This window comes from Microtus oregoni, unplaced genomic scaffold, assembly GCF_018167655.1.
Source record: "Microtus oregoni isolate MIOR12 unplaced genomic scaffold, Mior012 000026F_ref0000081, whole genome shotgun sequence".
Classification (NCBI taxonomy): Eukaryota; Metazoa; Chordata; class Mammalia; order Rodentia; family Cricetidae; genus Microtus; species Microtus oregoni.
The window spans coordinates 15,095,562-15,108,521 of NW_024543085.1; the positions used below are offsets into that span (position 1 = coordinate 15,095,562).

A 12,960-nucleotide genomic window follows, 5' to 3' on the forward strand; every position below is an offset into this window, starting at 1 on the left:
TACACCATGCTCACTTTGTACTTTGCGCCATTCGCCTGTTTGAATTTTTTTGGCTCCTGCTGGAGAGCTAGAGCTCCCTCTACCCGGCACCCACGTTGCCTATGAGAACAAAGAAGCTCTCCTCCTCCCCCAGTCGCCGAGGAAACGTCTTCTCTCGGGCGTCTCCGGGAACGGCGTGTCTTCGCACACCGCCTTCAGCAAAGACCGCGCTCCCTTCCCCGCGGCTCCACCGCCCCGGCTCGCGCCCTCCCGCCTCTCCCTCCACCCACCTCCCCCGAGACCCCCCACTTCCGCCTCTCCCGCCTTTGTCTGGCTCCTCCTAGCGACCGCTACCCGGAAGTCCGGCGGAAGCACAGGCACACTACTCAGCACCGCCCCGCTTCCTGTTTGGTCGGCTCCTCCTGATTCGTGATTGGCTGCCGCTAAGGCCTCGCACGTCTCGCGGTGTTTTTACCCACGAGCGGGCGCGAACCGGGACGTGTTCCTAGCCGGCGGCGTCTCGTCTCCTTGTTGCCGGCTCGTCTTTAATTCCCGGGACCTCCGGGCCCAGCAGCATGACGTCTGCCTTGGAGAACTACATCAACCGTATCCTCGGGCGGGGGCTGCGACGGCTCAGGCCGCGGCGGGGGGCCGGGGAAGCCGGGGGCGGGGTCCGCGGTGGGGTCCTGCGCACGGACCCGGGGCTTTTCCGTGCACATCACAGACCCCAGTGTCGTTAGAAGTTTCCCGCAAGTAGCCTTCCCATTGTAGTTCCAGATTCCCTAAGGCTCGTGTGTTCCAGCATTGGGAATAAGGTGAAGTTTTTTCCTCAGGTTATCAATGTGTAGGTACTCGCAGGCTTGCTGTTCGGAAGTAATAGAAATAGAAAGATGGTTCTCTAATTTGAGTTTCGGGCCCCATGCCTCCACTTTAACTGTCTGTGCGATGGCGTTAAAAGAAAGCTTGTAGTTGTATTGGGGTTTAGTGAGACGCAAGTGGCCTTCCAGAGCCCGTGGAAGATTTAGATTAGAACTTCTGCTTTAAAGTCAGGACGGAAACAGTGCATCGAGTCTATGTACAAAGAAGAAACAAGTTAAGTACAGAGAACTTTTCATGATGTAAGGATTATAACTTGATAGCAGCAGTTATGACCAGGTCTTGGATCAGAAGGGCCTTAACATGCTTAAAATGATGCAGCGTTGATAAGAACGCATCCAATTTTTATTTCAGAGGTGAAGAAATGGATCTAAGAAGGGAAGGGATTGTCTTGCTCAGTGTCAGATTGAAACCCTTGTTGTTTAAACCAGGGTCAAACGTCACAGACTCTCTGCCCTTCTCCCATTTGATGAACCGTTGTTTTTTTTTTTTTTTGGTTTTTCGAGACAGGGTTTCTCTGTGGTTTTGGAGCCTGTCCTGGAACTAGCTCTTAGCTCTTGTAGACCAGGCTGGTCTCGAACTCACAGAGATTCGCCTGCCTCTGCCTCCCGAGTGCTGGGATTAAAGGCGTTTTTAAGGTAGAATTGAAACTAGTTTTTTAAAGAAGCTTTTGCCCTTATGAGCAGCGGCTGTGTTGAAACTTAATTCTCCCACTTTTTTTTTCTTTTCTTTTTTAAGTAATTTGAAACCATTTCCTTACCAGGCTGAAAGTTTTCAGTTGGTAATCTCTAAGAAATACTGTCCTTAACTCGGTTCTCAGGAACTGTTGCTGTTATCACTTCTGATGGGAGAATGATTGTGGTGAGTGGCATTTTCGTTTTCCTCTTTCCTGTGGGCTTCTTGAGGGTGTATTTGAAGTACCATTTCTGATCTAATGTTCACGTAACACAATATAACCTAGATTCTAGTGTTCTTATGATTCAGCTAGTTTGACAGACCCTCTTTCTTGACTGCTCCTTGTGTAGTATAACCCCACATGCATGGCAGACACTCACACAGACACACACATAAACAGGAGTAAAAATAAACCTATAAGGAAAACATGGGATTAAATTAGTCTTGCAAGGAATACTACAGAGATAGTAGATGAGGCACGGGTCCCAAAGATCATACCCCAGTGAAGCCATAGTTAATTTAGTTTCTGAAACCACTGGGGTATGAAGCGTTTGTCAGATCTACTGGAGCTGGGTTACAGGCAGTTGTGAGCTGCCCTGTGTGGATGCTAAGAAGGATCCTTTGGAAGAGCAGTATATGCTCTGATCCACTGAGCCATCTCTTCAACCACTTCCTTTTCTTCTCAGTTCTTATGATTCTTCTTAATCCTTAGTGAGCAATCCCAGTCCAAGGGATAGACTGCCGTAGACTAGATGCATGTGCCCTGTGCTAGGAATTTTTGTGTTCCTTACTTTGCAAACAACCTTGTGAAGAGTTACTACCTTATAGATGAGGATCCAAACTTAGAAAAAAAGAATTACTTTTCCAGATATTCAGTATAAAAAGTAACAAAACTATAAAGTGTTGTAAATTGTGTTTTATTCCAAAACCAAGGTTACTTCCCTTGTTCTTAATAAAGGAAGCTAGTGTGTAGGTTTTCTGTAGGTTGTGGTAGTGGTGGTGAGTGCACAGTCTGAATTTTGTCAGCCGGACAATTAGGAAAGGGTCATTAGGAATATGCTACTTTCAACATGCAAGAAGTCTGTTGCTGTTAACAGGTAATTTGCAAGAGATGATTTTTGAAAACCTCATGTTTATAAATTTCTTATTTCTGTTAGAAAATGCCTATAGAAAAATCTAAACAGAACCATTGTGTTGACATTCAGTAGTTCTGTCTTTATCACGTAGTCACCTGATAAAGCTTTTGTATATGTAATGAAGGCAAGAGGACTTTTATAGGGATTTATGATAACTGCCGTTGGTTGACTGCTATAGGAAATAATCTCATTTGTTTTTCTTCTCAATTTCTAGATTCCAAGTTTCTTTTTAGTTCATTTTGATTTTTTATGATTATGGCTTTCAGAACATGGGAGTTTAATGGTGAACCCAGAGATTAACCAGCAAAGTCCAAAATAAGATATTTCTTTAGAAACTTATTTGTGATATTACATTTTGCTATGGCTACACAATTATTCCTGATTATTTCCTTCAACTTTAGTTTCTTATTATTTCAGTTCTATATATGTCTTTTGTAATATTAAGAGAATTCAATAATACATGCATACAAGTTACAATATTAGCAGCAAGGTGTAGCTACCATGTGATTTTGTGTATATTTTTAGACTAATTTCTGAAAAGTGCTGTTTATAACAGAATATCATTGTTACTTTGTGATCTGGCTCTGGAGCTTGTCTTCTTTTTCTGTACTATTTACTGTCCATAAAATCTTGAACCATGATTTGATTTCTGGAGCATCAGGTAGGTTTGTTATTTGAAATGAGGAAAACACAGTACTGTCACCGTGGTGAAGGAAAGTCGAGGTGATTTGTGTAGTGGGTTCCTCTATCCAGTGCCTTTCACTAAGAAGTAACATACAGTGAACTGTTATTTGGCTGGTTTGTAGTTCTCCTTATTATTAAGTTAAAAAAGTAAATCATTTTCTCTCAAACGTGTCCTGTTTTAGTTTCTGCTCTATTGTACAGTGCTAGTTCCCGGACTATGTGAGTTTCCTTACTTGGAAATACTAGTGCCTGGCTGTCCTTTGCAGCTGTACAATAGTCGGCTTTGTACAGGTTTACCCCATCATAAAACAGGTAAGAGGTAAGGTCTGTGTCATGGGCTACTTCTGCACTGGAGAGACATTGTGTTTGCTCGTGGGCGTACATGAAGACATGAGTACATAGCTGACAGCTGAAATGGTTTTAAGTTTGATCTACAAATTCAGAACCAGAATATATGTATATATACATATATATGTATGTATGTATGTATGTATATGTATGTATATGTATAATTTATTTATTTATTTATTTCAGGGAACACTAAAAGGTTTTGACCAGACCATTAATTTGATTTTGGACGAAAGCCACGAGAGGGTATTCAGTTCTTCGCAAGGAGTCGAACAAGTCGTATTAGGATTATACATTGTGAGAGGTGACAACGTGTAAGTAAAATAAGTCATTTTACTGAAGTTACGTTCTCACTACTGGTGTGCTTGTGTTGTGGAAGAGAGATTTTCCCCAACTTATATGATGTCATCCATATATAATAGAATTGTGCATTCATCTGTTTTGTAGATATAGCTTATCTTATATTTGATTTATAGTTTTTATGTTGAAGTCGTTACTTCACAAACCAAACATTTACCTACTGAGACCTCATTTGTGTTTACTTAATTGAGAGTTGGCCTTTGAACCTCGACTCTTGTGTGTGCAGAACAGGCAGTCTGTCACTGCTGTGTTCTCCAGCTCTCTTTCTTTTACACTTTGAGACCAGGCTTTCCAAAGTTGCTTAGACTGACCTTGAATTTTAGATCCACCTTTTATCACAGCCTTTGAGTAGCCTAAACCACTAGTGTGTGTGTTTTGTGTTTGTGTGTGTATGTAGTGTGTGTACATACTAATAGGAAAGTGGCCTGGGTACGCCCAGAAAGGAACACCAAATTGTTCCTTAAAGAAACTTTTTAACATTTTGGAAAATCTTTTTAAAAATCTCCTGTTTGAGCTATTTTTGAATAATTCAGGTTCATTTAGCTGTTTTTAGTGAAGTGGATATACTTAACATGTCCTGTGAAAACCCATTGTCTGGTTGAATTTAATCTAATTTGAGAATATCTTAGAGGAGGCAATTTGAGAAAGACTGCAGCCATTTTGAGTGGTGCTATTCAAAATAATCTTTTTCTGATGATGGATGTCTTAAGTATCAACATTTCCCAGTATTATATCTACTTGCTTTGAGTAGCTGTGATATTTGAAAAGTAGCTGGTGACCAAGGAACTAAATTTTAAATTTGGAGTTTTGGGGACCTTTTGTTTTTGTTTTTTAGTTTTGGTGATCTCCCCCAACCTCTTTTAAAGATGTAACCCAGACTGACTTCATTCTCCTTCAGGTTCCCAAGTATTAAGTGCTGTAGGTCTAACCTGCTTACATAGCTAAAATTTAAATTTTATTTAAATGTTTCTAGAACTCTATGAAGAGTCAAAATATGACTGCAGGACAGCAAAAGATAGAGTAATTTTGGGTGGTTTGAAGGGATATGTAAGATGATAGGGATACTTCATTCATTTAGTAGACTAAGTTTAATTCATTAGTGGATACCGTAAATTTATCTTAAAATGGATATATGCTTTATTCTCTTAACTTTATTTGAAGTCTTTATTTGGGAAGTAGGTTGATTAATCCTTAATCAAATTTGGGTTTATGATTCATGAAATGTTCTGTGGAGATGACGTAGGAGAAATTATGATGTGAGTTGTAAAGCACGAGCCAGAGCAGAGGTTCTTATCCTCTGCCCACAGCCGTACTGGTGTGGGGCTCGTTCCTCTGTAAGAGTGCCTCCTGTCTGTTCAAAGATACCATAATTGAACATTCACCCTAGGCCTGCTGGGCCTGGAACCTGCTTTTACGAGCTTGTGAAAACCCTTAAAATCTTAAGGATTCCTGTCTTGTTCGTAGCTTGCAGTTGCCCCGCGGGGGCATTTGTTTGGCTGTAAATAAAATGCAGTGGATCAGCCATGAGTTTTCGCAAGATCCGGTGTTCAACACTTTGCAGCATCTCTTTACTACTGGTTCCTGTTACTCCACCTTCACATCGGTTCCTGAGTGTCGTGACTTACACGGCCTTTCAGAGTTAGGAAGTGGTTCGTGTTTGTACCGCTCTCTCACAGGACCACATGTTTGGACGAATGAAATAGGATGCAGTAGTTGATGGTCTTGTAGAAATGCATGGAAGATTATTTCAGCATTATTTAACTCTTTTTCCCATGCTAATAATAGAGCGGTCATTGGAGAAATTGACGAGGAGACGGACTCTGCGCTCGACCTGGGGAACATCCGAGCAGAGCCTCTGAACTCCGTCGCACACTGAAGACTCAGACTGCTTAGATGTCTGTAAATCCTGTACAGAAACTGCTTGTCCTGAAGATGATGTTGAGATTTTTTTTATGAGTGTGTAATTGTGGATTTTGACTTTGTGTTGGTTCATTGTAATATGTAAATTTAAATATTTCTACATTTTTATTGGGAAACATTGCCTAAATTAATAAATGTATTTGCCTAGTTTATTTTTCTACTAAATGATATAAAACTCTTAAGGATCATTTTGAAAACTTTGCAAATACCATTGCTTTTGGTAATTTAATATTTATGGAAATTGGCTGTAAAAAGAACTTGGGCTATTATTATAACTTATACATGCAAATAATAGTAATAAAATAGACACATTTCTTACCTTTTTTTTTTCTTAATAACTAGACAATAAATTGTCTTCTACAAACAAGTACCTGAGTCGTACCTGAGATGTTTATCCCACTGCTCTCTAGATCTACGGTGGTTGAAAAACTTGATCCTTATGTCTAAGAGATGTGAATATACAATTTGGTTGAGTAGTGAAAAACTGCACGCTTAAGTTGCAATGAAAATAAATAGGAAAGAGTGACCAGGAGGAAGTCAATAAATCTTTAGATGCCCAGTAAGGTCCCAGAATTCAGTGTCTGAAAACAGATTCTGCGTATCTTAAATACTGTTGTGCTGCTGAATCTTTTAAAAAAGCCTGGGGAATGTCTGCCATTACAGGAGTTTTGTACAGTGTAGGTATTGACTTCAGTCCAGAACAGTGCTCTGCTGTCTCCATTCTGCTTTCATAAAGTTGTCTCAAAGAATTCATGGAAGCAGTGTTGGAGGTCGATTTCATAGTGTACACATTTATAGTTTTATGTGTGGGCCAAAATGGATATCTTTGGATCAAACAGGAAGGTGTGTATTATCTTGTAATTCAAATAAAATCAGTCTTTTTTTTTAATGTTTTCCATTTTTTAAGTGAAAGTGCAAGAATTTCTGTAAAGATGTAAATAGTAAACCTTAGACTTGAAAGGCCATGTGGTCTAAGAATGGTTGCTTGCCTCTGGTTACAGCATAAGCAACAGTAGGTAATAATTGCATAGATTTTGTTGTTTTCCCAGTAGAATCCCTTTCATTGCAGGCAGGCTGATTTTGGCCTAAATGCCATAATTTTAATGACTTAGATACCTTAAGAAGGAAAGGATAATGGATGGTTTGTGTAAGTTATGGAGTGGGTTCTTTGCAGAGTTCAGAGGTGAGTTTAACACTTTAATAGTCAAAATTGATACAATTCTTTGGGTTAATTAAAACACACAGGCCTTGTTAGGAAACGTTGGGAAGTACTGTAATGTAAGCTTTTATAATCCAATAAAATGGATGCAATGCAAAATGGATAAAGCAAGCACCTTTAGAGACCGTGAGCCACATACGCTGTCTTAATACTTGGTACCTTAAATTTTGAAACTAGTTCCAAAAAGTAAGTCAGCTATGTATACTTTTTCAGAAAGTTCTTATTCAAGTACTTCATGTGAAGTTCACATGCCTTTCCCCAAAACTGTTATATTGTGTTTCCTGATTGAGACGAGATAAGACATCTGGGATGCTTTATTTTATAGAGGAAGTGAATGACCAAGGACTAAAAGGTGGTTTTCTGAGTATTCCTGAATGTACACAGCTCTTTGAATGCTCACAACCACTTCACATTTGCTCTGGCATGAGAACTGTCAGGGAGCCACTAGTTTATATGCGGTGTCCAGGTTTTTATGTTACTTTATGAGGCTTATTCTGCAGTCAATATTTTTTATAAAGAGCCTCAAGTTAGTTTTAACCTTTAATTACTCCTGTGCTTTGTGATTCAAGGCAAAACTGAAAACTTACTTACTGATAATGAGTTAAAATGTTTCTTGGCAAGCTATTTTCATTAGAATTGCTTGCGGGCCGAACGGGACTTCATAAATTGAGGGCAAAGGCTTATATTCTTTGTAAAACAGAATGGGTGCTGTTTTAAAAAATAGCTCAACATAACACGCTTTTAAGTTAAATCACTTTGTTAAGTGACTTCATGCTGGCAGTTTGGGTTTAAAAATACTACAGATGAATTTATAAAACACCACAAAGCCATAAACACTGAAGATAAATTTTTATCAATACTTATTTCTTTTTAAACACCGTTAGAAGATCATTCTTAAAATGTAAAGCTAATAATGTGAGAATCCATGAGAATAAAAGGTGTGACTTCAGTCCAGGGTAAGTGCCAGCATTTCTGCTTACACTCTGAAAGAATGACTCAGTGGGTAAGAATACAGGCGTTCCCTTTACACTGATGTGTAAACCCACGTGCATAGTAGCCAGTTACAAAGCAGCCTTCCACCTGCCCTGTGGGATATTCTGGGCCTTTGCCTTTGGGATTTAGTAGCATTTTTGAGTACACATCATTTTCCAGGTGTAATGCTGGTTTCCTCCTGTAGTGATCATTTTATGGAGACGCTGAAGCTCTTATTCATCCGCGATTTTGTAGTTATTCCCATGACCTGAAAATACAGTATCAACATGGGTTATCATTACTCAGGTTGACAAAGACAGCCCTCTTAAACTGGGCTCATTAATGCGCCCAAGGCACTGTAAATTTTTTTGAGCTCTACTCATTGACCTTGGTTTACTACATCTATATTGGAACAAATGGGAATAATTGTTAAAATGAGCCAGGCATCTGGCTACCCCATTCCCCACTGAGTCTTTAAGATTCCATCTTATTTACTTGAGCTCCCCCCCTCCCACACACACACCATTTAGAATAGTGTACTCTGTCTTAATTGTATCTTGGGCAAATGAGATAAAATTACATTGTTTCCATGGGAGACTAGAAGGAAGTATTGAAAAGAAACTAGCTCCATTCAGTTGTACGCAGATGTATTAGTAGTAGTGTTTCTTCTGACCAGCCGAGCATTCATTTAGTTGTGAAATACCTGGTTCTGCTCAACAGAGCTCTTCTTGGTAAGTGCTGTTGTGATATTTGTTCCTTCCTGTAATGAGAGCCCTGTGGCCTGGCCTTAGTTGCTCTTTGTGACTTGCTACTTCGTAATGCCCATTACTTCCTTTCTAAGTGTCAGTATACTTAAATAGAATTGGGAGTGATCCCAGCTAAGTATTCAAGCAGTAGTGAAGAGGGTACCTTAACTTGGGCTTTCCCTGTAAGCAGATTGATGGCTACTTTGTCATCCTAGAGCCTTCATCCAGTAACTGATGGAAGCAGGTGCAGAGATGCACAGGTGCACAGATGCACAGGTGCACAGATGCACAGGTGCACAGCTGAGCACTGACCTGAGCTCCAGGAGTCCAATCATAGGGAGGGAGGAGCCACTGTATGAGCAAAGGGGTCAAGACCATGATGTAGATACCCACAGAAACAGCTGACCCGAGATAATGGGAGCCCACTGACTCTGGACTGACAGGTGAGGAAACTGCATAAAACCAAACTGGGCCCTCGGAATGTGGGTGATAGTTGTGTGGCTTGGGCAGTTTGTGGGGCCAACTGGCCCTGGAAGCATTATTTATCCCTAGTGCACGAACTGGCTTTTTGGAACCCATTCCCCTATGGAGGGATGATACCTTGCTCAGCCTAGATACAGGAAGGAGAACCTTGGTCCTGCCTCAAAGTGATGGGTCAGACTTTGTTGACTCCCCAGGGGAGGCCTCACCCTCTTTGATGAATGGATGGGAGATGGGGTGGGGGAAAGATAGAGGTAATGGCAGGAGGGGAGGAGAGGAAACTGCAATTGGTATATAAAATAAAAAAAAAAAAGATTGTTTTGCCCGGCAGGTGTGGTGCATGTCTTTAATCCCAGCACTTAGAAGACTTAGGAGGCAGTGGCAGGTGGATCTCTGTGAGTTTGAGGCCAGCCTGGTATACAAGAGCTAGTTCCAGGACAGGCTCAAAAAAAAAAAAAATAATAAAAATTAAAAAAATAAAAGTAAACCTACAGAGAAACCCTGTTTAGAAAAAAAACTAACTAGATAAATAAATAAACAAATAAATGAATAAAAATAGAAGTTAAAAAAATCAGGGACCCTTGTCAAGTTGCTAATGAATACTGATAGTTGCCTTTAAGCCAGGGGACAAGATAAGCATGTTGAGCCTCGGTGAAGCTCCCTTCTATGTGATACCTCAACCAAATCATCCTGAGTCGAAGATTTATGTTAATAAATTTGCTAAATTCTTTTGGTACCATTAGATTTAATGCATGAGGATGGATTCATTTAAAGCTACTACAATCATCTTTATTTAAGTTAAATATAATTCAGCTTTATCATTTCTTTTTTATTTCTGTTTTTCAGTAACATTTCTAAGTCTGTAGATTGGATCATGCTAACGATGGGGGCAAAATAGAACTCAGCAGCTGCGTTTCCTGCACTGGCTAACCAACCATCTGCTACCTACCAGCAGCATTTGGGAGATGGGAGAGTTGAGGAAGCAAGGAAATGAGCTGTCTTCAAGGCATTTCCAAAGATGAAAAGATTTCACATTCAACTTTTTAAAAAGCTAGCACTTATGTTAGTTAGGTCTGTTTTGTATTTTGTGTATTTTTCACATAACTAAATTATTCTTTTATCAATCATTCTTTAGGCTTTTGTAGCACAGATGATGAATTGCCACAAATAGTCTCAAAATTCCACTCTATCGTCCTACTTCAGTATTCTTTTTACTACGTGATGTAACTTCTCTGTTCTCACTAGGGTAGTAGTAAATTACACTATAAGCATTCTTCATTTTTAAATTTCTTTCCCAGAATTGATATTAATGACAAGGTGTCTCATGTGTAAAAGACCTCTCTCAAGTAGCTTTCCCCCAGTTTTATTAAACATAGATTCTTTTCTCATAAAATAGAATCTGCATAGTTTCCCCTCCCTCTACTACTCCCAGTTCTTCTTGCCTTCTCTGCCATTCCGATCCACTCCCTTTCTGTCTCCTGTTAGAAAAGAACAGGATTCTTGATGATAAGAATGAAATGTAATAAAATAAAACAAAAACTATCATATCCAAGTTGGACAAGGGAAGTCAACAGAAAAATAAAAGAGCCCCAAGAGAAGACACAAGAATCAATGACCTACTCATTTGCACATTCAGGAGTCTCACAAAAGTACTACACTGAAAGCATATATGCAGAGGACCTGGTGTAGACCTGTGTAGGCCCTGTGGTTGCTACTACTCTAAGGGTAAACAGCAAATTCTGTACTAGTACTTTTCCCTTCTTCCTTTACAATTTTAAATACGGTTTTATCTGGGCAGTAAGGTGGTGTCCAGGACCACCTTGAGGCTTGATGATACACGAGGATTCAGAAAACCAAGAAACACAGCTGTCGTGGTTCTAGCTTAAGACAATGAAAAGGTACATAAGATGAGATTAGAGAGGAATCAGACATGCTTCCCATGTGGCTGCACACACCACCTAGCTCTCCGGACAACAATATCTGACAACATGGGAAAGTGTTGTTCACCAGATCCACTCAACACTGAGCTAAGAGCTAGGAGCTTAGATCAAAACAGTCTTTTGTTTTTTCCTGGAACCTGAGGTCCATTATGTTAGCCACTCTCCAGAAAATCTGGAAGCCAAGGGTTAGGAGAAATATACCAGTACACTCAAACCCTTTTTGTTCCAAGGAAAATGAAGCAGATCTCACTGTCTCAAACCTCTATCTTGCAGGGCGTACACTGACAAGTGGACAAAGTGTCCGTGGACTAGATAGGGTCTTCTTTTTGGACTCATACCCTCTCTTTGAGAAATGAAAAGTATCTGAACCTCTGACCTAGCACACACCCATATTTTTATAGTTTTAGATAAACAGTGCATTTTAGATGATCCTGAGAGGAGTGGCCTTCTGGAGAATATCATGTGAGAAGCATGGATCTTAAATAATAAGCAAAAAGTCTATGGGAGGAGGTGACAGCCAATAACGATTAGGGGCAAGCCTGGGAGGGAGGCTAAAGACCCCCAGTGAACCTCATATCTCAGTTCTCCCCCAAACAAGCAAACAGCTCACTGTAGTTCAGTGGAGATTGCTGTCCTCAGCCTGCTTTTTGTTTTTGCTGGGAATGGGGATGACTGTTAATAAGGTCTCATTCTGTAGTCTGTGCTGTTCTGTGAGCTTGCAAAATCCTGCCTGTGTTATGGAATATTAGTTGAAGAGGTGTCACATTTGTTTATGCTGTGGAACATTGTTTAAAGATGCAAAGATGTGTTGCATTCTCTTATGTTTCATTTGTTTAACTCTGTGAAGCGGTGCTACATTGCCTATCTAAAACACCTGATTGGTCTAATAAAGAGCGGAATGGCCAATAGTGAGGATGCAGAAAGTATAGGCAGGGCTGGCAGGCAGAGAGTATATATAGGAGAAGAAATCTGGGAAGGGAGATTTGGGAGCAAGAGAAGGAGGAGGACTCCACCCAGCTACACAGCAAGCCACAGAGTAAGTAAAGAAAGGTGTATAGGATAAAGATAAAAGCCCAAAGGCTAAAGTAGATGAACAAATTTAGGAAAAGCTCACTAGAAACAAGTCAAGCTAAGGCCGAACAATTATAAGAAAGAATAAAACTGTGTGTGTTTTATTTGGGAGCTGGGTGGTAGGCCCCTCAAAAGAACAAAAGAGTAAAAGAGAGAGAGAAAAAAATTACATGCCTGGTTCTCAAGTGTTGGAATTACAAGCTTATGCCACCATGCCCAACTGGCCCCTATTCTATAGTTTCTTATTTACAGTACAAACATGGTGTTTGCCTGTGGTGTCATAATAGTAGTCTTTGCCTTTAAGAAACTCAAATCTAGGAGCTCCATGATGGTTCAGCAGGTAAAAGCACTGGCCTTTCAAGCCTTAGTTGGAAATAAGATAAAACAAAAACAAACAAACAACAACAACATCAAACAAACAAAAACTAGACAAAAGTGATTACGCTTATGTCCACTCAGAAAGGTAAAACAAAACAACACATGGACATGCTGTGGGATCGTGATAAGTGAACGAGAGAGTGTACACGCATATGGCGTAGAAAGCTGTAAATGAA

The 12,960-nt window shown here is 40.1% G+C and overlaps 1 protein-coding gene across 1 annotated transcript; it reads left to right on the top strand.

Moving 5' to 3' along the window:
- Positions 1 to 437: 437 nt before the first annotated feature.
- Lsm8 (LSM8 homolog, U6 small nuclear RNA associated) lies at positions 438 to 6,342 on the top strand. The gene is made up of 4 exons (XM_041675600.1): positions 438 to 585; positions 1,676 to 1,716; positions 3,885 to 4,012; positions 5,844 to 6,342. Exons 1-4 carry the CDS (start codon positions 555 to 557, stop codon positions 5,932 to 5,934), a joined length of 291 nt encoding a protein of 96 aa, XP_041531534.1. The 5' UTR covers positions 438 to 554; the 3' UTR covers positions 5,935 to 6,342.
- The last annotated feature ends 6,618 nt before the right edge of the window (positions 6,343 to 12,960 follow it).

What these genes read in the sequence shown, in the direction of transcription:
- Lsm8 (XM_041675600.1), top strand. Translation starts at nt 555, where the DNA reads ATGACGTCTGCCTTGGAGAACTACATCAACC. An exon ending in CTTGGAGAACTACATCAACC is followed by an intron (nt 586 to 1,675) that starts GTATCCTCGGGC and finishes CTCGGTTCTCAG; the next exon opens with GAACTGTTGCTGTTATCACT. An exon ending in ATTGTGAGAGGTGACAACGT is followed by an intron (nt 4,013 to 5,843) that starts GTAAGTAAAATA and finishes TGCTAATAATAG; the next exon opens with AGCGGTCATTGGAGAAATTG.